Source organism: Chenopodium album, chromosome 8 (genome assembly GCF_948465745.1).
Source record: "Chenopodium album chromosome 8, dcCheAlbu1.1, whole genome shotgun sequence".
Lineage (NCBI taxonomy): Eukaryota > Viridiplantae > Streptophyta > Magnoliopsida > Caryophyllales > Amaranthaceae > Chenopodium > Chenopodium album.
Window position 1 is genome coordinate 73749376 of NC_137841.1, and position 22765 is coordinate 73772140.

The window sequence follows — 22765 nt, forward strand, 5'->3', positions numbered from 1 at the left end:
GCAGTGGTGGTGGAGGTTAGGGTGGAACGATTGGGGAGTAGAGGCTGGCTAGGTTATTTTGTTTTTTTTTTTTTTTAAATATTTGGACCAATTAGGGTTTGACACGTGTTAAGTGACTTGGTATAGTAAGTCATTGATTTTTGTTGACCGGTTAAGGATTGAAGAAAGAGAAGTTCTCCAAAATTCGAATTATTCCAGAATAATCTAAAGTTGAGATTATTGTAGCAAAAAGTTGAGATTATTATTTCTAATATTTTATTTAAACTATACTAGAGAAACAATATGTCAACCACCATAATACGAGTGAAGTGAACAAAACATTTCTCTTATTAATTAAATCACAAAATGCATTACATATTCAAAAATTCCAAGCACCATTTCTCTTCCTTCATTCCTGAAATTCTCATTTTAGTAACAAAACGATCCATCGATCTAAACTTGATTGTAGGTGCAAATTTTTGGGTTACCATCCAAAACTTTTGTTTTCCAAAGTGCCAATACACAAATACTTCATCTGTTTAGGTCAAAGTAAAAAAAAAAATCACACTGATTTCCCCTCTCTTTCTCCTCACAATCTGTTGAACATTTCTTAAGAGTTGAGTAATCACTTTACTTAACCTGAGAAAAAAGAAGCAAAATTTATCATCTTTTTCCCGCCCCACATAAAAAAAAACTTTAATTTTCCTTTAAAATTACTGGTATATACAAGTCCCATTTTTTTTGGGTGTACTACTCGTAGTGTGTTCAGAGTTCACACTTTCAGGGAGGAGGAGAGAGAAAGAGACGCAGTGACCCACTCTCAATGGCGCTACTACGATCAATCTAACCCTAACAAAATCTCTCTGTAAGTTTTTTAACTTCTGGGTTTTGATTGAAACTTCGATGCATGCAATTTTGCTATTGCCCATTAAGTGTTCGATGAATTGTTTGTGTGAATTTCTCAATTTGGATGTACCCATTTTGATTCAATTTTTGATTTTTATTATTGCGGGATTTTAAATTATGTTCTTATTGCTTAGTTGAACAGTGTTTCCAACTAATCAATTCTGGGTTTTTCTGATTGCTGCCAACTTCTTTGTTTGATTGATTGTCCAAATTTATGCAATTTCGACTCAATTTAGAAACTACCCATAGTTTGGAATCGTTTTTTTGTTATTTTATTTTATTGGTTTTTGTTATAAATCTTTTTATATGGGTTAAAGTTGACTTCAAATTACTTGAATGTATTGCCTCGTTTTAGGGTATGAGATGGGAATTGTTGCTGTTTGAGAAAGCAGAATCATAATTTTACTCCGTATAAAGTCCTACATTTTTATTTTGAAAAATGAGTACTAGATATTTTCTCGAGGATAAATGAAAAGTAAACACTTCTATTTAGTTCATAGGAGATGCAAAAGCAAGGTTAGAGAGAACATAAATAGGGGAGAGGGGGTTGGGGGAATCTGATTGCGAGACCTACATATGGCTCCAAACCTTAGTCTTAATCATGAACCAAGACCTTATTGGCACTCTCAATAGTTTTCTCTCTACAATTTATTGTGAAAGTTAATAGTGTTGTTCTGTTTGATACATTGATCTTAGGTGGAATTATCCATAATGCAGAGTTATGGATTCCTGAGCCAGTTGGCGGGCTTGGATATTCTACATATCATATTTGTGTCATCATTGTGTGTCATATGGTACTGAAGTCAAGTGTACTTAGTGCATTAGGGTGCTTTCTATCCACAAGTTTGATGGTGTTCAACCATTCCTGTGTCTTTTTGTAGTGAAGTATTCGAAGCTCAGCTGTCACCTGGTAATCTGGTATCATCCTCTTTTCATCTAGATCAGTCTAGCAGCTTTGCGTGCTTTTAGGTCCTATATGGTTGGGGTCTCTCACTAGTATCAAATCAAGACATTCAACTGCTGAAGATGATTAGCTTTTGACTTTATCTGAAATGAAATATATTCATCCACTAATATTGTGTCCTTGGGAGAGAAAATGCTATTTGAAATTTGATTTGCTTGATTGGATTTTGTAATTATTGAATGCATTTGGAATCGGGAGATTTGATAATGGAAGCAGGCTACAATTATGTGTTGCTTGTAATGAGATTGCAATGATTATATTCTCATGTTTGACATGCTTAAAGGTTATAATGCTTGAATTTCTAAATAGCCTTATGTATCACCTATAGTTTCAGTAGCTTTTAGTCCTTTGAAATGGGCTCACAAAGTATGTTGGAGCTTACTTTCAATGAGATCCTTCATGTCATCAACCCCTTGCGAGAGGATTTGGAAACAAGAATGCAGATAATTGAGGAGTTACGGGTTGCTATCAGCACAATTGAAAGTTTGAGAGGTAAGTCTTGGAATGTAGAAGGGTTGTATCCATTCTGCTTCTATACTTATCTGTGTAGCTAACACAATGTTTTCTTATGCTCGGAATTGTTCTGCCTTCCCCTTTCTTCTGTACTCGCCTTATTTCATGATCCTTGCTTGCCTTTTTGGACTTTAAGATCCTTGTGCTGTAACAATGGTAAAGTTTTCTGGTTTTGTTTGGGCGATTAGGTTTTTGAATGAGCTGCTCAGAAGTCAGAAAATAGTGGTTGACAATAATCTTTAAATCATTTTCGCATGAGTTGTTCTTTATCATTCTTAAGTACATATGCATTTTTTTTTTAGTTTTACTGATTTGGGCTGAATTCCTGCTTTTAGGTGCTACTGTGGAACCATTTGGGTCTTTTGTGTCTCAGCTATTTTCTCGTTGGGGAGATCTAGATATATCAATTGAGCTATCCAATGGATTATACATTGCAGTTGCTGCCAGGAAGCACAAGCAGGCTTTATTAGGGGATGTACTTAAAGCATTACGGAGGGCAGGTTATTTTCTGTAAATCATACTTGATCATCTTCATCTTCATGTCTTTGTCGCTGATAGTGAACATCTGCATATAGGCATACGTATCTCTCTAATTATTGGATGCAATAGTTGCATAGTGGGCAATCTGTAGAAACTTAGGTTATGTTTAGTTCACCTTATTTTTTCTTTTTTTTCTGATGTGATCGCTTGATTTGACTAAATCTGACTTTATATGTACGCTAATCTATAAGAACTTTTCTTTTATCAAATAGGGTCTTATTAGATCTGTATTAATGTGTATTTTTTAAATATGTTTTTTCTTTTTTTTTTTAAAAAAAAATCATGGAATAAAAGATATTTAGCAAGAATAATCGCCCACAAAATGATAAAGTAGATCTGAACTTTTTTTCTTTTTCCTAATTTGATCTTTTGAATTTTGTTTTTTGGTTTGATATGAAATAAGTAACAAGTCCTTAAATAAAGTGAACTAAACATAGCCTTAGTCAATAACTAACAATGGAATCAACAGCCTGTCACTAAAAGGAAATAGATTTGAAACTATGTTGTAGTTTTGAGGTTATTCGCAAGAAAGTAGGTGTGGCGGGCATTGTAGATAAATTAAGGGAAAATCGTCTGCGTTGGTTTGGACATGTAAGACGGAGACCCGAGGGTGCACCGGTGCGAAGAGTGGAAGAGTGGGACCATGGAGGGATTAAACGAGGAAGAGGGAGACCAAAGATGACTTGGTTGGAAGGAGTGAGGAAGGATATGAAGTGCATGGATTTACGTGAGGATGAAGTTTTGGATCGTAAGGGATGGAGGAGAAAGATTTATGTTGATGACTACACGGAATAATCAAATTTGGTTCATGTTAGCCGACCCCACTTTTGGGATTAAGGCTTTGATTGATTGATTGATTGATTGATTGTTGTAGTTTTGAGTTCAAATGAGAAAAATTAAGTCAATGCAAGAACACCTAATTATTCATTATGTGATGGAAGCGTTGCCAAGATCTCTTAAAAGACAACGCATCTGTTAAATTAAAACTCGAGGCTTGTTGTCCAGAGTATATGTTACTCATGATAAAAGGAAGAGGCTTGTTAGTTACTTTAATTATATGAGTTTGCTGTTTAGTACTCCGTAATTGACGATATAGGATTGTTCAGGGGAATAGAGTGTTTCTTTGAGATGTGAAATGAATATTACTTCATATTAGCCTTGTGCAAAGTTTGTGGACAAGTAAATTGTCTGATGAGTTTGGATCTTTGGGATGGTCTTAATATTGAACTCATATTTCACGGCCAACATTTTATTTATGAAAAATAAGCTAATTGCTAGCATTATAATTTTGACAATTGTTATGCTACGTGCTGACATATATAATGCTTACACGTGGACTGTTTTTTGTTTTCTGTGATAGTTAGCTATGAGTTCCATTTGGGAAGGATTTTTGGTTGTTGCTTTACTAAGTGCTAATATATAAATGCTACTCGTATTTTTGGCTGTTTGGCGATGGGTTTTATAATATTCTGACCTTGGCATCACTTGGGAATTGGGATCATATTGGGTTTCTGTTGTCAAACTAACTCTGATCTGTGTGATGAAGCCTGGTTTAAAAAAAAAACAAAAAAAAAAAACCTATGTGATGTAGCCTTAAGGCAAGCAACCCTGTCCTATGGGGAAAATTAAGTTTGTCTGAAAGTTGGCCATTGATAGATGATCATGAACATGCTATACAAAATCAGAAAATCTCATAGTGTACTGTACAAAAAGTGATAATTGGCTCTCCTCTTAAAAATTATCTTACGCTGAATTTACACCAGCCGCCAGGTGTTTGGGCAAATTTGCCCATTTGAGTAACCTGAAAAAATATAATCAACATGTATGAGATTGATATCTAGAACCTGAAGAAATGTAGTCAACACGTATGAGATTGATATAGAGAACTTGTGACTTTGGCTCTTGACTTTTTATGCCATGGCAGGTTAGGCTGTGAGTAGCTGAGTACTGCCTATTGTGTATCTTAGTAATATAGAATATGTGAGAATATTGTCAGTGTAAGCTGCTTGTTTTTTTTACCACCTTTTTTCTTATAGGAAATGTTGTTTTGCAGGCAGCTTTAAAAGATTGCAGTCTGTATCTCATGCCAGAGTTCCTATTCTGAAACTTGAAAGCAAATATCAGAACATCTCTTGTGATATTTCAATTAATAACATGTCAGGGAAGATGAAATCTAAATTTTTGTTATGGATCAGTCTTATAGATCAGCGTTTCAGGAATATGGTTTTACTGGTATGGTTGTTAAAAGTTAACTACTTGATAGCTGTTTTATTCAAGGAAAGAACCTTAGTTACAGGCATAAGACCTTTTCTTGTAGGTCAAGGAGTGGGCAAAAGCAAACGATATCAATAGTCCAAAAACTGGGACTTTTAACTCATATTCACTGTCCTTACTTGTTATCTTCCATTTTCAGGTATGCTGTTTTATTAAATTGCATGAATAGGTCTTTGGTCTTGAGGTTTTAACCTTCATATCTTTTATGCACAATGACAATTACTTCATGCATGACTTTATATTACTGTGTTTGACTGTCTTGTCTAGTAATTAACTATCATATATGGGCATTACAGTATTCAGCAGACCTTGTAATTTATTGTTGTGCCCTTTTTGTGCAGACTTGTCTTCCAGCAATTTTGCCTCCACTCAAAGACCTGTACCCTGGAAACATGGCAGATGAACTTATAGGTGCTAAATAGTGTCTGTCTGGTATTTTAATTATTGAAACCCTCACCCGAACCCCTTCCAGCACCTTGAAAGTTTTCCAGTCATACTATCATCTTAGAAAACTGATTTCCCTCCCTTGCTACGTAGTTATTGGTTTTCTTGGAAACAAAAGCAAACTATGATATAGAGTATCGAGACCCTTTCACTTCTTTTTTAGTAGACATACTTTTTTAAGTGAAGAAAAGAAGGGAGCAGAATGGACTTAATGAAATCACTGTCATGTTGATGTATAGACTATTGAGTTATTTCTCAAGTATCTATGGCTTGATGGTTGTTTTATATTTCCGGATGTTAATAAGAATTCTGTGTCTTTTCTAAGTATAAAGTCAACAGCGTGAAGACCAAATTCCAGTACCTTCTACGGCTGTTGTCTTGGATAGGTTAAACAACCTTATCTTTGCAATGATGATCAAGTGGTTTCCGTATGACCCTTGTAGACTTATAGTGATACACAGAAATTGTAATTTTGTTTTTTGAGATACTCTAAAATGGGTGATGATTTTTCGGATGGGGGGCGACTTAGTTTGTTAGGGGTTTATGGTTTTTGTGATATGTTTTGAACCTATTTGCATAACCCTGTTGTCTTCTCCCTATAAACGAAAAGGGTACAAAGAACAATTTTTTTAGCTATCTCTTTCTCTCTAGATTTTTTAAACGTACTAGTGTCCTTTTTAAAACCATAGCTCAATTAGTAATGTTCCATTTTAAGTTTGTCCTGGAATATACATTCACCCATAATTTTTTCTATAAGTCCCTGAGGGCATGTATTTATCTTTCTGCAGGAATAAAGGCTGATGTAGAAAGGCGTATTGAAGAAATATCTTTAAGTAATATTTCCAAATTTAGAAAAGAGAGAAGAATTAACCGCAGCAGTTTATCTGAGCTATTTACCTCTTTTCTGGCAAAGGTATGATATGTCACTTATTTGTGCCTCTGCTTCTTTGGACCTGTTGGAAGATTCACTGATTTATTCATACCTACATAATTTGGATTTCTAAGGGAGGCAATCCCTTTTTGCTCTGTTTTGAGCAGTTCTTGTTAGTCATTTCTGTATCAGGCCTTGGGAGAAGCATACACAAACTTGAAATTTAGACTTGCATCTGTTCTATGATCTTGATTTTTAATTGAAGCCATTGGTATGTTTCATTTGAGGTTAATGAGAAAAACTTTGGTATGTTTTTTCGTTGATATATGATTATCTGGCATTGGTGTGCAGTTTTCTGACATTAGTACGAGGGCAACAGAGCTAGGCATTTCTACATACACAGGCCATTGGGAAGACATAAATACAACTACAAGATGGCTTCCCAAAACATTTGCCATTTTTGTATGCTCTCTGTTATTTCCCTTTTCTCTTTCTTCTTGTTCAGCTCAATCAAGAGGGGCTTAAATTTATTGTCCTTATTTCTGATCACAGATTGAAGATCCTTTTGAGCAACCCGAGAATACTGCAAGAGCTGTTACCAACACTCAGCTGACAAGAATAGGTGAAGCGTTCACAAACACCTACCACAGGGTTATTGCTCCGAATCAGACTCGAAATACTCTTATCCCCAGTTTAGTAAGGTATGAAATTTCCCATTTCTTCCCTGGAGCGGCATTTGCAAGTCCAATGGCCAACGGTAGGACTTATCCAAGGACGAATCAGAATACACGCTATAGCAGTAGCAGCAACTCATCCCTGCAGTTTCAGCATCCATTTCAGAGGACAAGGCAACTGAGTCACCCCAACAAAATGGCTCCACAAAAATCTAATCAAGTATTTCAAGGACAAGCATCTGCAAACATCCAACGGTTTCCAAGGAATAGCCCTCGAAGTCAGCCTAAAAGAGTGGTCAGAGAAGCTGCTATGCCATCTGAAGGACTTGCTCAACCACACACACCACCGCCTGGCCAAGTAAATAATGTGGCTACGCAGCAACCTGCTAAGGTAACTCAACGGCAAACCCAGCAAATTTGGCGGCCTAAACAATCTGATAGTTAGCAAGTCGGAACACTCTTCAGTTTGATTTGGTTTATCAGGCTATCAATGGCATCATCAAATTTGCATTCCACAGTGAAGAATCTCATTTATTGCAATTAGGAATGACTAGTGTTCATACGGAACTACAGTGAACTGATGGAATATCAACTTTTGGGAAATCTTCCCAATAATAGTTCATAGAGAGGGGTCAAACATACCAGTGTTATTTGGAAAAATTCCCAATAACAGTAATTGGAATATATCAGTGTGGCAGTGTTAAGGTTCAGAAACTTTTATTTTGTACTCGTGAAATCTTAGTGTTGGAAATTTTGAATATACAAAGTATTTTTGCCTAAAATTGTTATTGTGAAAACCATTTTAATTTCCCCAAATTTTACAGTATGTATCAATGTTGAAGTACTTGTAAAGCCATTGGTTTAATAACAATAGCATCCATGTATTATTAATGTTAGATAAAATAGACCATAACACAAGTAGACAAATGGCAAGAATAAAATTAATAGTATCGAATTCATTTCAGGCATAAAGTAGTGGCTCGCGAATATTTATACAAGGTATTTCTAATACTCAATGCTAAAAATAAATACATGATTAGAAGAATTTAAATTGAGGTACAGGTTATCCATAGTTACACGATAACGCCTGGCCTGTCACCCTTTGGGCTTCTGAGTGTAATCATTCCCTCACCAATTACAAAGAACATCCCTATATAAATTAACTCATATACACTAGCTAATACAATGAATCCTTTGCCTCTTTTATCTCTATTTCTGATCATTTGTCAGCAGTCTCCCAGTATAATTCCTCAACAGCCCGCAGCAACCCCTCATTGGGTCTCATAGACAAGCATGACAATTAACAGAGCTATCAAATTTTTCCTTTTACAGACAAAATTTACTAGTGATAATTTAAACATCCTACACAGCTGGCTATCTGCGCAACAGCTGCTTATCACATGCCAAGACCTTATAGCTAGCATGAGGTCCTTCAGACGTGTCATGGATAGCTGCTCGCCATCCCATTGCCTTAGCAATTTCTTGAAGTTCTTGGACAACAGAGATAGTGTCACGAATATATACACGACCACCAGGCCTTAGAATACGATCCATCTCAAGCATGATGCTCGAAACGTTGCATCTGACATTTAACAAACAATTGGCTGAGAAAACCAGACAAACTCATAGCTACATAAACTACACAAGCATTGATCTCAAAAACTGCTGAGAAGGGAATATTAACAGCCATCAGACAAAAAGAAGCAAGAGGTGAAACAATTTGCTTGCATAGGAAAAATAATTACTTGCATGCTGGAAAGTCTAAAGAATCTTAACAGCTCGCTTGGCACAATATCATAAATTGAATAAGTGGTATCATATGATGGGTAATTGATATGCAACTACTTGGGGTGATTACTGTTGATAAGAAAACAATTAATACAGATGCATACTTGGTACTCGGCACTAGGGACACTATACCACAGGACAATGAAAAATATATGCCGAAATTCATTTTCATCTATGTCCATGTACCAAACGAGCTGTAAAGGTAAGGAGCCTTAGAAAGCAAAGGAATTTGGGGCATATGTTTCATTGCCGACAGCAAATTACAGTACTAGTTGAGCAAATGACCAATAACTGATGGAAATGGGGCATACCTTTTCCGTTCAATGGCAAAGAGACCAGAGGCATGTAGTAGATCATAAGTTCTTGGATATGTGTCAAAGGGTTCACACCTGCAGAAGAATCATGCAAGTCATTATGTATCAGTATCATCACTGATATGTCAGATCCAGTAATGCTAATAACCAGTGCTACAGTCTTTTGCCCCTCATAAAAAGGGGATGTAATTAAGAAAATGCAACCATTTATTCCTAGCTGAAAATCTATACATGGCAAATTACAATCATAAAATCGCAGAAATAGGGCCAGAACATACTCTATTTTTGTACCACAAGGAGCAAAATTGCCATTGGCACTAAGATACCCATTAGAAGTTTTAGGACCAATAACATACAAACGGCAACGATAATACATACCAGTCATGCATGACTCCAATCAGTCCACGGTCATTGATAACAGGCAACGTATTTGGTCCACTGACAGGAATCACATTCATAACCCAGCAATCTATACCAAAATCAATCAATGCAGCTGCAAATCTGCCAGAATCATAGAAAAGAGAAAAAATTAGAGGAAAATGCAATATGAATCAAATTGCTACAATCTAAGATCAAAAAGAGCAAAAGGTTGATTAGGGTTCCTAGAGAGAGAGAGAGAGAGAGAGATGATACCCTCCATAGCCGGCCCTCATGTCCAAAACATTTCTAAATTTCAAACTCTTCCAATGCCAAGCACGAACATAGCTTCCTATAATTTCATTCCAATATTTTGATTCAGCCTTGAAGAGCTCTTTCCTAGATATGTAGGCATCAATTTGGATACTCTGCAGTCTATCAGGTGGGGTGTGCAATCTTTCAGGCCAGTTAGTTACATTTCCACCATAACCATTCTCTGGAAGACGAGTGATGCATGGCTGTAGATTTACATACCTAGTATGATCACAAGAACCATTGTCAAATAGTGGTTACAGGGGATACCATATGAGGAGGATACAAAAAAAAAAAAAAAAAAAAAAAAAAAAAAAAAAAAAAGGCTACAGAGATAATACAACTTTTATTTGGCAAGTTATGCAGACACAGAATACTAATAAAACTAAACAACAATCTAACCATCAAGAATATTTTGACAAATGAACAAATAACAATTGTCTTCAAACCACTGAGTCTTTGTAAGAGCTCCTCAATATACCCCATTTCAGGCAATATCGAGGATATCAAGAGTTTCACTTGTAAAAATATTCTTGGAGAGCCCCTCCAATTGTCCTGTTGATCATAGACTAAGCAACATGCCAAAAAAGTCTGATTCAAGAATAAAGTAAAGTCTCATAGCCTAGGTAGCCTAGGGGGTAACATTCATTCATTTAATCAAGATGCAAAACATATTGCAGATGTCAACCACAAATTTCTTGTACATCATTTTGACGAATTTGACAGAAGACCTAGAGATGGGGCTAAAGCATCAGTTGAGCCAGTATAGATGCCACAATAACCACAACTCTTATATTTGCACATTAGAAATAGTGAACCAAACGTTATCTAAATTATCAAACCAAAATCCCATTTAAACCGTACATACCAAACATTATCTGGATCATCATCTTTGTCACAGAGAGGAGGGAGAGTTCCAACTTCACGGCTCAGATAGCAACTGTTGTTCAAGGGCTTTTGCCATATTGCAATATATCCTTCCTTCTTCACCAGCTCCCAGCAAAGACGAGTAGTAAGGTTAACCATTTCTGGAGAAAGGGGAAAAGGAAAAAATGGCTTCAGTTCATGGAAATAAGGGACTCATTCCTATAGTAAAAATGCAAACATAAGGTGTATTTAAAAGGCAAGCTGCTCATGCATTATTTAACAAAAAGGTTATATATAATGATGATTATTTTGACCACTTTGTCAGTCATATCAGATTCCTACTTTCAGGAGTACAATTCTAAATTACTGCTATAGATATAAGACACAAAGTTCCATCTGTCAGACAAACTATTTTGGATGAGATTGGTATTAATTTGTATCAGATAAAACCCTCGTGCCATCTAACTGATAGAAAGCCTCACTGACATCGGAATACAATGAATTATTTACCAACAACAGCAAATTTCGAACCGTTGTAGAGACAAGGATTTCTAGGTCCTTAGGCCTTATACCTTTCCATTGTTCTTCTAAAATCGGTTCATGCTTATAAACCGGTTGTGCTGCCCATGCAAAGTAGCCTCCAGCCCGCAACAACCTATTGACTTCAATTAGAAGAATTCCATCTGTAACACACACATTGACAGAAAATCAGGCTAATTAGAGACAAAATTCAAAAGTATCAAATGTTACATGAAACAGTTTCACGTAAAACTAAATTATCAACTTCCATGCAAAAGTGTTCACGCATTTCTCCTCTCCTAACAATTAGCATTGTGTTAAAGAATGCATTTCAACATCCAAGAGGATCCAAACCTGGAAAACCTTTTGCAACAAGAGTCATACTCCATAACCCAAAATAGCACTTCAATGGTCTATGATGTCATCATGCCTTCAAGCAAGTCCTTGCATACGGAAAATCTTTTGCAACAAGAGTCATAAGCCATAGTTGCATATAAATTTTCTGAAATGCATACCATCATGCTTTCATACAAGACTACCTCCCACACAAACATGCTGACACATTACATATACATAAAGATTGCAGCATATTTGTGATTGTAGTCATGCATTCAAAATACTAGCCTAGAATACTGATCCATTTTCCATTTTAGTTTGTCCCTAAAAGTTGGCAACATTTCCAAGTAATAAGAGGGTGACGGGGAAATATAAAAGGGATGTAGTAAATAGTTATTTAAAATCACAGTCTAATATTTTGATCAGGAATGCATAATATTTCAAATACAAGTAGCATAAATATATCCAATTAAAGATTTTCTTTCCAGAAAACCACTACATATTGACAATTCTTAGAAATTTCCTGAAGCCTTCTTCCAAACAATCAATTGAAACACAATACTATCTGCACAATTGCACCAGCTGCAGCACTGCGTAACTAATCATATATAAACACTTCCCAGTGGGCCTGCCAAACAGGTTGGTCAGGTAAGTTCCGGGCCAGACACATTTAAATTCTAAGCAGGTCGCATTTTTTGAAAAATAGTTAACACGATTCACAAAAGCTGCACATTGACGGCTAAGTAGCCACAGAGACATTACACATAATGGTACTAGGGAATGGCACCACCTATAAGAATTCCATGAAACTGTATACAAGCAGTGTAAAACATGTCACTAAAGGCTTAGTGTGCTTGACAGATAATCAGCAAAACTAATCATAAGCAATGTATTTGTAATGGATCATAAAACTGTCAACCAGGTACTGAGAGGAAAGAGATTACCATCACGAGTCCAATTGATTCTGCATCTTGAGCAATGTATCATATCATAAGCTTGACTTGGATATGGTAGGCGACGAGTAGTAAAGGCAGCCACCATTGCTGGTACTCCTCGCTCAAGTGCAAACTGAATTTGATTCTCGTGGACATCCTTAGGAGCAATTGATAAAGTGGTCACATTTCGTGACATTAGGTAAGCACCAAAGCTTGCAACACCGCATCCAACATCCAGTACAACACGGGTATGTTGGCCAAATGTAATTTCAGGGATCATCTACATGTACATAGTCCGAATCAGACCAAAAAGACAGAATTTTTATTTTATTTTAAAATTTTAGTTTAAATAAAGCACTACTGTACTACATCAAATGGATGTCAAAAACTGACAAGTAAAGCACCTGAGAAATTTTAAATTTTAGTTTAAATAAAGCACTACTGTACTACATCAAATGGATGTCAAAAACTGACTAGTAAAGCACCTGAGAAATCTGATCCAAGTATTGATCAGCACCATGTATAAATTGTGTTCCACCTCCAGGAAACTTAAATTTGTCCTTATCTCTAATCATCCAGTTTTGACCGCCTTTATCTTCGACAAGACGTGTATGAGGAACATTAAAATACCACACCTGCATTGTAACGCACGACTTCATTATAAGACATCAGAACTCCTAAAGTTTCAGAGAAAAGAAGAAAAGTACCTATGAGCTTATTAACAAGCCATTAAGCATCAATGACTCGCTAAATAAAACTTGATGAATGGACGGGAAACAATAAGTCCATAGTGTGCTTAGAAAACATTTATTTCGCTAATGTACCTTCTCCATGAACAGATACACCAAGAGTCTATCAAAGTTAGGAGTTTCGGATTATATATGTTACTCCATTTTAACAGTCTTTAGGGCTTAGTTATATTCAATAAAAAAAATTACTGTATCCATCTATTATTTGTATTCTCCTAAATAGATTATTTATTCAACCCATCATTAGATCAGTTAACATAAGATGAGAGGTGTTGAAGGAATTGAATCTTGATGATTTCTATGCATTCCTAGATACCAACACCAAATGCAACCTAAGAAAATTCTTCACAAGACCCCTTCAAGCTAATGAAGTCAATATCAAGGTAGATATTACTTGAGAAACTATCTTGATTGGTCAAGAGCAATTAGCAATTGGACGGCCCTAAAAGAGGGTTGTAATTTTCAGCGAGAAAGAGCCAGAGCTTTATTTTCAGCAGGGCCATGAGACTCCCTATGAGCTAAAGAGGTAAGGTTTAAGTATTGCATTCTATATTTCAACAAGATTGAATCCATCGTATCCCAAACACACCCTACAGGCCTACACTGGTCGTAAGTCATGGTATAATGTCAGAATCCATAAAGAATACAATTCCTAGCTCTTTTAATCATAAGCCTTCCTTCATGGTTTTTAATTTCTAAAATCCATTCTCACTTGAGATGACCTAATTAATCCAATTATCCCCTCGTCATTCTTCCTTCCTCCAGTAGAGAATGCCACCACTTCTAGTCTTCTACCCTAATTCACCCCAAAAAAGTACTCATATCATATCTGCTCAGAAATAGAAGTTTATAACAACATACTCTTCTGTCTAATCACCTTTGTTTGGTTCTTCCCAACGAGTCCGACGATCTCTATTCACTCAGTCAGACTAAACACAAGCTGCAAATATGTTTTTCCTAATCCTAAACTTGAACCAAATAGCTGACGCAGCATTCTTTAGAAGATATATCGCGTAAACATGATTCGTTGTAATCTGTTTTCTAGTTGTATCAATTGCAACTAAAATTCCAAGACATAATAACACAAGTCTGCAATTAGATATTCCTAAAGCATATCATCAAACAAAATTGCAATGTAGACTAATCAAATTAACAACAGCAATCTACATAAATTTAATACTAATCAAAAAAGCAAATCTTCGGAATTTGAATGAGATAAAAACCGAACCTCATCACGGCTTCTCGGCCAAGGGATCGGAATCTTGTAATTCTTCGGCGCCGGAATCAAACAATTCAACTCCTTACCTTTCTCCGGACAATGCCGCTCAAACTTCTCACCTTTCTCCGTCGAAACCAATCGTTTAATCGCCTCTTCATTATCCATACAAGGTATATATTCTTTCAGTTTATCATTACAAATCGGAAACTTGGAAACTCTAACCCTAGTTTCCGATTTCACAACCTCAGAATCACTAGAATTCCCCCAACTCTCAACCACACTCGGATCATACTCTCCGATCTCAAAATCCTCCGTCATTGTCCCATTCTCATCAACGATCCCGAACCTCTTCACCGGCTCCTCCGCCGGCGGCGGCGGCGGAGGCAACAACAATGGCGGAGACTCAGAACCGCCGCGAACCGTCGTCGAATCGGCGGAAGGAGACGGAGAAGACGAGTTAATTAGGGAAACAACATCGAACGATTTGTTGAAATTAGGAGAGAGAGAAACAGAAGGAGAAGACGAAGAAGTGGAAGAGAAGAAGAGAAGCTGATTGTAGCCGACATCAGAGTAGTGCTTACCGATGTAGAAGAAAGCGATGGAGATGAAGAAGAGAGCAGAGATCTTGACGCATAATGGAGATTTGAGAAGGTCGCCGCCATTGTTAAGAGGTCCTTTCATGGTTAAAGGTTTGGAGATGGAGAGAAGAGTGTGATCTACTCTATATCTGATTTATACGGCAAATAGAGTGTGGGAGAGTTAATAAACAAAGAGGAGAGAGAAAATGAGGGACTTGGGAGTTGGGAGAGATGATGCTGGCACGTGCACGTGGTGTTTTTAAAAGCACCGCTGAAATCTAAGCGGAGTACTGAGGTGCTAGAGTATTTGGCTAGTTTTCTGACTTTTAGTCTTGAGACCAGAGGTTCGGAGGTCGAATCTCACTAAATACGGAGTATATTGTAAAAGGGATGTCCCTCTCATATCCCTTCTACAATGGGCATTCTTCTTAAAAAATAATTTCGTTTATAACCCTCACTCAAAATAAATTGCTCAACCTGAAAACTAAAAACTATATAAATTAGAAATTCACGACAAAAATACACGTAAATCAGTGTATTTTTGTCGTGATTTCCTAAATTAATGCTTATATATAGCCCTAAAGATTATATATACTCCCTTTGTCCCCAACATTTTGACCATTTTGGCCTAATTTTAGTTTCAAAATGATCGACTCATTTGCATTAAAATGATCGACCCATGTAATTTTTTATTTTTTTTTTCATTTAATACTTTATCTCTCTATTTTTTTACAAACCTCATGTAAATTTATCTTTTTAATATGATTTTTATTTCTTTTTATTTAAGTTTCTTAATAACTGCAAAATCAACTCAAAATGGTCGAAGTTTTAGAGACGGAGGGAGTAACATTGTCTTTAATACTCCTATCATAATTACATTAATCAAATCAAAAGACAAATAAATAATGAAGGTCAATTAATTTAATACTTAATTGGTAAGAAATGATACAAAATACAAAATCAAATTACAAATCTCGTGTACATCATTGCCAAATGTATAATGTGAACTTGGACAGCCATTAGATAATTGTTCGACGGATCGTGCCCACCACACCAACGCGGATGCAAATACGAGTAGTATATAAATCCCACAGGATCATCTCATCTCATTCTCATCTGCCCCCTCTCTCTTCTATAAATACAACAACATTTTTCACAATACAATTTTCGTATTTTCTAGATTACTTTTTTCGTTATATATTCACATTTTCCAACCTTTTTCAAAAACCCCCAAATTCTCCCTCTCTCTCATCCGATTCACCGTCGATCACCTAATTTCTCCTCAATTCAACGATTTCAATTCAATCTTCTTCCTTAAACCCTAGAAACCCTTAATTGTTTTCCCCCCTTTTCCCCAATTTCGTATGCTAGGGTTTGATCAAAGGGTTTTACCATCGAAACCCTAGAATTTCCATGAAATTATGGTTAATTTTGATGCCGGCGAAGTTACTACTCCTACAGACCTTAAACGAACGGAAAGCTCCGATCTCTCTTCCTCTAAGTCGGTAATTGAAACCGTTAATGGCTCCCATCGTTTCGAAATCAAGGGGTATTCTCTTGCCAAAGGCATGGGTGCTGGAAAATACGTTTCGAGCGACATTTTTACGGTTGGTGGGTATGATTGGGCGATTTATTTCTACCCAGATGGGAAAAACCCAGAAGATAGCTCAACCTATGTTTCGGTTTTTATAGCGTTAGCGAGTGAAGGGACGGATGTTAGGGCGTTGTTTGAATTGACATTGCAGGATCAAAGTGGGAATAAGAAACACAAGGTTCATAGTCATTTTCATCGTGCTCTCGAAGGCGGGCCTTATACCTTGAAGTATAAAGGGAGTATGTGGTATGTTTGCTCTTGATTCTTAGCTATATTTTTTTAGTTTTTGGGCTTTTCTTGGTTTAGTTGTTCTGTTAGTGTTTCGAGTTTTGCAAATTTGGAAATTGTTTACTATTGATGTGGGAAATTGAAGAAAATGTTGTATAATCTGAAATTTTGGTTCTTGGATGTCAAGATTGTGAAAGATTGATATTTGGCAAAACAATGTTGGTCTGAAATTTTGCAAGTAGTTGCTTAGTTGCCCCATTACACTAAAATTTTGAATATTTAGAGTAGAGAATTAGATAATGTTTGGAAGTATGGTGCAGTAATATGGACATAACAAGTAACAATATATAAATTCAATTTTGGTTTAATGTACAGCTTATTGCACTTCAAGATGATTGGTAGGTGCATTGTTTTATTATCTGTATGTGTGGCTTGATGAGTGGGGTTTGTTTTGAATTTGATTACAAAAGTTAGGAAATGAACAAATAATCCTGTGGTTGTAATATTTCGAACCTTGATGATAGGGTCCTGCTTATACCTTCTCTCAGTTCAGAGGCATGTTTTCTTGCCTGACCAGTCGTGGGATTTTCACAATTTTCAGGGGGTACAAGCGTTTCTTCAGGAGAGCTGCCTTAGAGCAGTCTGAGTTTTTGCTGGAAGATTGCCTGATATTGGAGTGCACTGTTGGAGTTGTTAGAAGCCGGATGGAGAGACCCAAACAGTATAGCATAAACATGCCCCCATCTGATATGGGTAGTTCTTTTAAGGATTTACTCGATAATGAAATTGGGTGTGACATTGTTTTCAAAGTTGGGGATGAGAAATTCAATGCCCATAAATTGGTGCTTGCTGCTCGTTCTCCTGTGTTTAGAGCTCAGTTTTTTGGACTTGTTGGGAACCCAAAGATGGATACAGTGGAGGTGGAAGATGTTGAGCCTTCTATATTTAAGGTATGTTTGTGTATCATTTTCATTTCAATGTTTCAAAAAAGTAAAAGCACGTGTACTGTATAAGCCCTTTTGTTTTCTTTATTGCCGCGTGCAAAAGTTAGTGCATTTTTGTTTCTATCATGTTGGTTGCCGAATCGTATCTTGCTCTTTAGCATTAAATTAATGCGTGTGTGGAATGTTTTTTTGTCAGCTTAGTAGTATAGGTATCGAACTTGATATGGACTCGATGTGTAATCAAAATTTGTTTATAAAATTTGAACATTAAGTACTTATGTGGGATTTGCATATCTTTACTAAAACACAAGCCAATGTACATTTTGCACAAGTTCAACTTTTCTTCACACTCAATTTTTGGGTAGCCTGACTCTTACTTTTACTTTCACTTCTTTTTATCTTGTTAAGTATGGCTCACATTTAAATCTAAATTGTATAGTTGTTAACAGTCATTCAGATTTATTTCCATTTAAAACAAAATGAGGGAATATGTGATCGGCAGCTTCAGTGCTTAATCTGCCTACTTTAGTTTTCCTTCAAGTATTTTTAGAACTTGCAAAAGTAAGGTAAGATACTAAGATTATTACTCTGTATTTACTACACAGGAAGGCCTTACTATATTCCTCATCTGGGGGCTGTTTGGTAGTAGCTATGTTGCGCCACATTGTTGCCTAAGTAGGTCAATGGTGATGATGAAGTGTCAATTTTGACTTATGTCAGTACAATGTGTGTGTGCGTGTGTGTGCGCGCGGCGCGTGTGTTCCCAGTATTACTATGCTTTTCGGCTTTAGAAACATAATGTGGTTTTGTTGAATTTTAATATCATGGAATGGATATGGAGAGTATGAAATAGAAGAAATTAGTGCTGATAATGATGTTCTTAGGAATTTGCTTTTGGTGGATGTGGAATTGAGCCTCTGTTATCAGGATTGTATGTGTAGTTATTCATGTGTTTTTTTAATTGAATTATTTGTAGCCTCATATAGAAAGGAAATGATTAATATGGACTTGAATTGGTAGGGGGAAAATGCCATGGATGACTGAGCTAAGATATCCCTTTTTTTTTGTTTTATTTTGAAATGTCAATTATTCTTATTTTGTGTTTATTGTGCACATAATTTTTTTTCCCAGGGCTGTGCCATCTTGAAACTGGTCCATTTAACTCTCTTTAACTTGATTCGTCATCTGTTTTGCAGGCCATGCTTATGTACATATACTCTGACTGCCTTCCTGATGTTTTTGATATAATGGGCTCAAATTCATCTTGCTCGTTTGCCATCATGGTGCAACATTTGTTGGCTGCTGCTGATCGTTTTGGTCTAGACAGATTGAAAATGTTATGTGAACACAAATTATCTGATGAAATTACTGTTGAAACAGTGACTACAACTCTATCGCTGGCGGAGCAGCACAGATGTGTGCAGCTGAAGAGAGCCTGTTTAAAATTTGCTGCAGCAAATTTGAATGGTGCGTCTACCCTGTAGAATCTGATGATCTTGTGTCAGGTTAAATCTTTTTAGATTGCTTTAATTATTTATTCAATGGTTTGCACCAAAGTGAACAAACAGATCTGAGTGAAGATTTTCAACGTTAATATTCGGTGATGGTTTACTGTAATACATCCTGTAAAGGAAACTGAATTGCACTAGAGAGGTTGGATTTTTGGATTTCCATTGGGTTTATATAGTGTGGTTGTGAATTGCCCTGGGATCCTGTACAGGTAAACAATCACGGTTCCAGGTTTTTTTTTACTAGCTAGAGTTCCTGTTCCTTGAGAGTACAATAGAAGTATAATAGGCTGTTGGCAGTATATTCATCCAGATGTTAGGTTTCTCTTGGATCAGTAAACAAGTTCTACAAAGGTTGATATAATTTTATCAATTCTGAGTTGATGTAACTGGGTAGATATTTTGAAATGCCAAATCCAACGGCAGGGGAGATGTCATGTTGGAGGATGTGAAAAATAGAAGATAAGGATGGTGGTTGGCTGGTTGGCACATTATGATTGAGTGGCATTCAAACTAGGATATGGTTGCCATTAGTGGTGAAGAGTTATGTGTATAAGTGATGCTAGATATTAGGACCATGCTATTAATGTGTGAATTCTCCATTGTTGGATTGAAATGACCTTGTATTCTTCTCAGCTGGCCCCTGAAGCTGTTTAACTGGTTCTCCTACAAGTCTTCCAACGGCGTAGTTCTTTATTTTTCTTTTTTACTTCTTTTATTTGATATTGTAGTGCTGGAGCCTGGGAATTGATGTTATCAACCCCTCTAAAGTCAGGGGTTGTATTGATTTATGAGTTCGAATGCCTGGTGGAATTGTGGTCAGAGGGGTTTGGTGGCTGAATATGCTCATTCAGTGAAGAGTTTATAGTACATCCCCCCCCCCCCCCCCCCCCCCCCCCCCTCCTCAAAGAAAGGAGAATTGAGCTAGTGAAGTAGCTCTTGTTTGTAACTTAGCAGCCCATATTTAATACTGGGAGCTTCCTGGCTTGGGAAGGTGCCCCCTAGTCTTCTGATTATTTTGAACTGAACAAGCCAAGCTGGAAACTATGGTAAAACACCTTTTGTCATGATGGTTTTGATAATATATCTAAGCTTTGTGCAGTGCTCTCTGAATGTGGTTCTCATTTCTTTGTCATTATACTTGCCTGGATCAGTTCAAATTGAGGAATGCTGCTTCAAAGAGACCAAGTGCTACTTTTTGAAGTTTTGCTCATATTGGTTGTTATATTATTTGGAGATGGTGCTCAGCTGACAGATGAGAGGGGATGACAGGGCAGGGGCTGGGGGTGATTATTTAAGGTTCCATGGATATTTTGATTTAGAGGTTGCTTATTTGTGGGAATATAGAACTGTGAAATCATTTAGGTTTGTTATAATGGTTGGAGATGGAGCTCTGCTGGAAGAAGATAAGGTGTGGTGGGGAACTTGGTGATCATTTAGGGTTCAATAGACTTTTTCATTAAGAATTTTTTTTTGCATAGAAGCCGCAGTTATCTGAAGTAAGTGAAAATAAGGTGTGGAGAATGGAGTTGTGAAGTGGTTAGCCCTAAGCCTACTGCCCCAAACTAATATGATTTGAATAGTTAAGACCTAAAATTATTAAAAATAAGGAGAGTGGTACAGAGCCTTAAGTTGTGTTCCTACTGTTTCTTTCTTTTTAAAGGCCCTAGTATTATTTTCAAACATGCTGTTTATATATTTTGTCTTTTTTCAGCGGTGATGCATTCAGAAGGGTTCAGGTATCTGGAGGAGAGCTGTCCTTCACTGCTTTCAGAACTGTTGCAGACCGTCGCCTACGTGGATGATACTGGTTTGCCCTTGAGCAAGAAAAGGAGCATCAGCAGCGTGTTCGCGCTAGATCTAGCTGCTGCAGATAGAGGAATTCCTGCAGAATCAGTGAATGGCAGACGTTTCAGGAGACGCCTGTAGTACAAACCCTGTCGTAATAGGGCACATATTTTAGTAACTTTTAGTGCTTTCCTTACCATCTATAGCAATGAAAATTAAGGTGGTGTTAATAGCAGGTTAACTTGGATGATGTCATGTTAATGCATGGGGTCACTAATTTACCCAGTGCCCTGGTTTCAGTATAGATGTTTCTTCTTTTTTATTTTATTTTGTTGCAGTTTTTTTTTTTTTTTTTTTTTTTTGTTCCTTGGGTAAAAGTAGGATAATGTTTTATATTTTTGTTGTAGATAGCAAAGATGACGGTTTCTGACTGTTGACTTGATGAAGCATAGATGAGAAAATATTGCTCGCAGCTTCTCTGTTTACCATATATGAATACTTTTGGTTCTGTCAAATATTTTTACTATTATCATCTCCTCTTTTTGTTGTTCTTACTAATGTTATCAATGGAACATATCAACGATGACTCGACTAACCCTTTTTTGCCAGTGACTTGATGAATGTAAATGTTCAAGTACTTGTAGCAATGGCAACATGTTAATTGAAAAGAACCAGCATTGGCAAGGAAGTTGAACCATAACCTATTATATTCCGCCATGTTTATATAAGTAAATACAGATGAACCAAAAAAAAAAAAAAAAAAAAAAAAACCTTTTTGATGTCTTTCCATGGAGATTATGGAATACACACAATGATGCAACACATTTTGCCAAAGCTACCTAGCTAGTTGTATTTCTTGCTTTCGCCATAGTTAGACCAAAGGAAGGTGCCCATTGCAAACTCTCTCTTAAAAGCGACATCGCCTTTCACGGAGAGTCCATACTCAGCAAAAAGCCGATCAAGAGTTGTTTCAGGCATGTGTTGGTAGTCATCTTTGGTGTACCTTGGGTAGTGAAGTGGCATTTGGAAGAAGTAGTTCTTTACCCCATTATTCTTCTGCCTTTTGCTTTCCATGTTCTCTTCTCAATTTCAGCTTACCGCCTTAATTTTTTTCCCCCTTTCTCTCTTTTGTTTATGAAATGATCACAATTTAAATTATCATTAGTCAGCTTATTGATAATTATTATATATAATAAAGTGGTTTATTGGTCTCTATAACCATGCATGAACGAATGTGTAAAAGGCTCAAAATGCATGAAGTTTTGTCACAAAGAATGGGTGGTGTACCATATATCTCTACCTAGCTCTTAGGTGCTACATGTGTTGTACCATTTCATGCAAATTTTATGTTTTGTTACCTTCTCGAACACACACATGCACGTAACATTTGGAGCGAGAGAAGAAGTGTACATTTGTGTGTGGGAAATATAAGTCTTACGTAGTATTCATTTGATTTTCTAGGACAATCATGTACTTAGTCTTTTGTTTAAGCTTTTTTAATGTGATATTGAGGTAATACTCATCAAACTTGTGCATTATTGCCTATAAATATTGAGTTTGATCT

General features: G+C 36.5%; 3 protein-coding genes across 4 annotated transcripts; 2 read left to right on the plus strand and 1 right to left on the minus strand.

Moving 5' to 3' along the window:
• The first annotated feature begins 441 nt into the window (after positions 1-441).
• Positions 442-8028, plus strand: LOC145642367 (protein HESO1-like). Its single transcript, XM_081693521.1, has 9 exons — positions 442-844; positions 2178-2341; positions 2698-2862; positions 4956-5134; positions 5220-5315; positions 5518-5587; positions 6409-6533; positions 6843-6953; positions 7044-8028. Exons 2-9 carry the CDS (start codon positions 2203-2205, stop codon positions 7608-7610), a joined length of 1452 nt encoding a protein of 483 aa, XP_081549647.1. The 5' UTR covers positions 442-844; positions 2178-2202; the 3' UTR covers positions 7611-8028.
• Positions 8029-8084: 56 nt separating this feature from the next.
• LOC145642366 (putative methyltransferase PMT11) lies at positions 8085-15368 on the minus strand. Its single transcript, XM_081693520.1, has 9 exons — positions 14571-15368; positions 13079-13228; positions 12603-12873; positions 11376-11486; positions 10805-10964; positions 9901-10158; positions 9646-9768; positions 9265-9342; positions 8085-8747 (listed from the first exon to the last, which is right to left on the minus strand). The coding sequence occupies exons 1-9, from the start codon at positions 15240-15242 to the stop codon at positions 8540-8542; spliced, it is 2031 nt and encodes a 676-aa protein (XP_081549646.1). The 5' UTR covers positions 15243-15368; the 3' UTR covers positions 8085-8539.
• An 898-nt stretch (positions 15369-16266) lies between these two features.
• On the plus strand, positions 16267-21733 carry LOC145642368 (BTB/POZ and MATH domain-containing protein 3-like). 2 transcript variants are annotated; one of them, XM_081693524.1, is made up of 4 exons: positions 16267-16979; positions 17563-17911; positions 19102-19410; positions 21128-21260. In XM_081693524.1, the coding sequence occupies exons 1-3, from the start codon at positions 16561-16563 to the stop codon at positions 19387-19389; spliced, it is 1056 nt and encodes a 351-aa protein (XP_081549650.1). In that variant the 5' UTR covers positions 16267-16560; the 3' UTR covers positions 19390-19410; positions 21128-21260. The 2 variants fall into 2 exon arrangements, with proteins under 2 accessions (XP_081549650.1, XP_081549649.1); XM_081693523.1 differs by having other exon boundaries at positions 16270-16979; positions 19102-19372; positions 21128-21733.
• The last annotated feature ends 1032 nt before the right edge of the window (positions 21734-22765 follow it).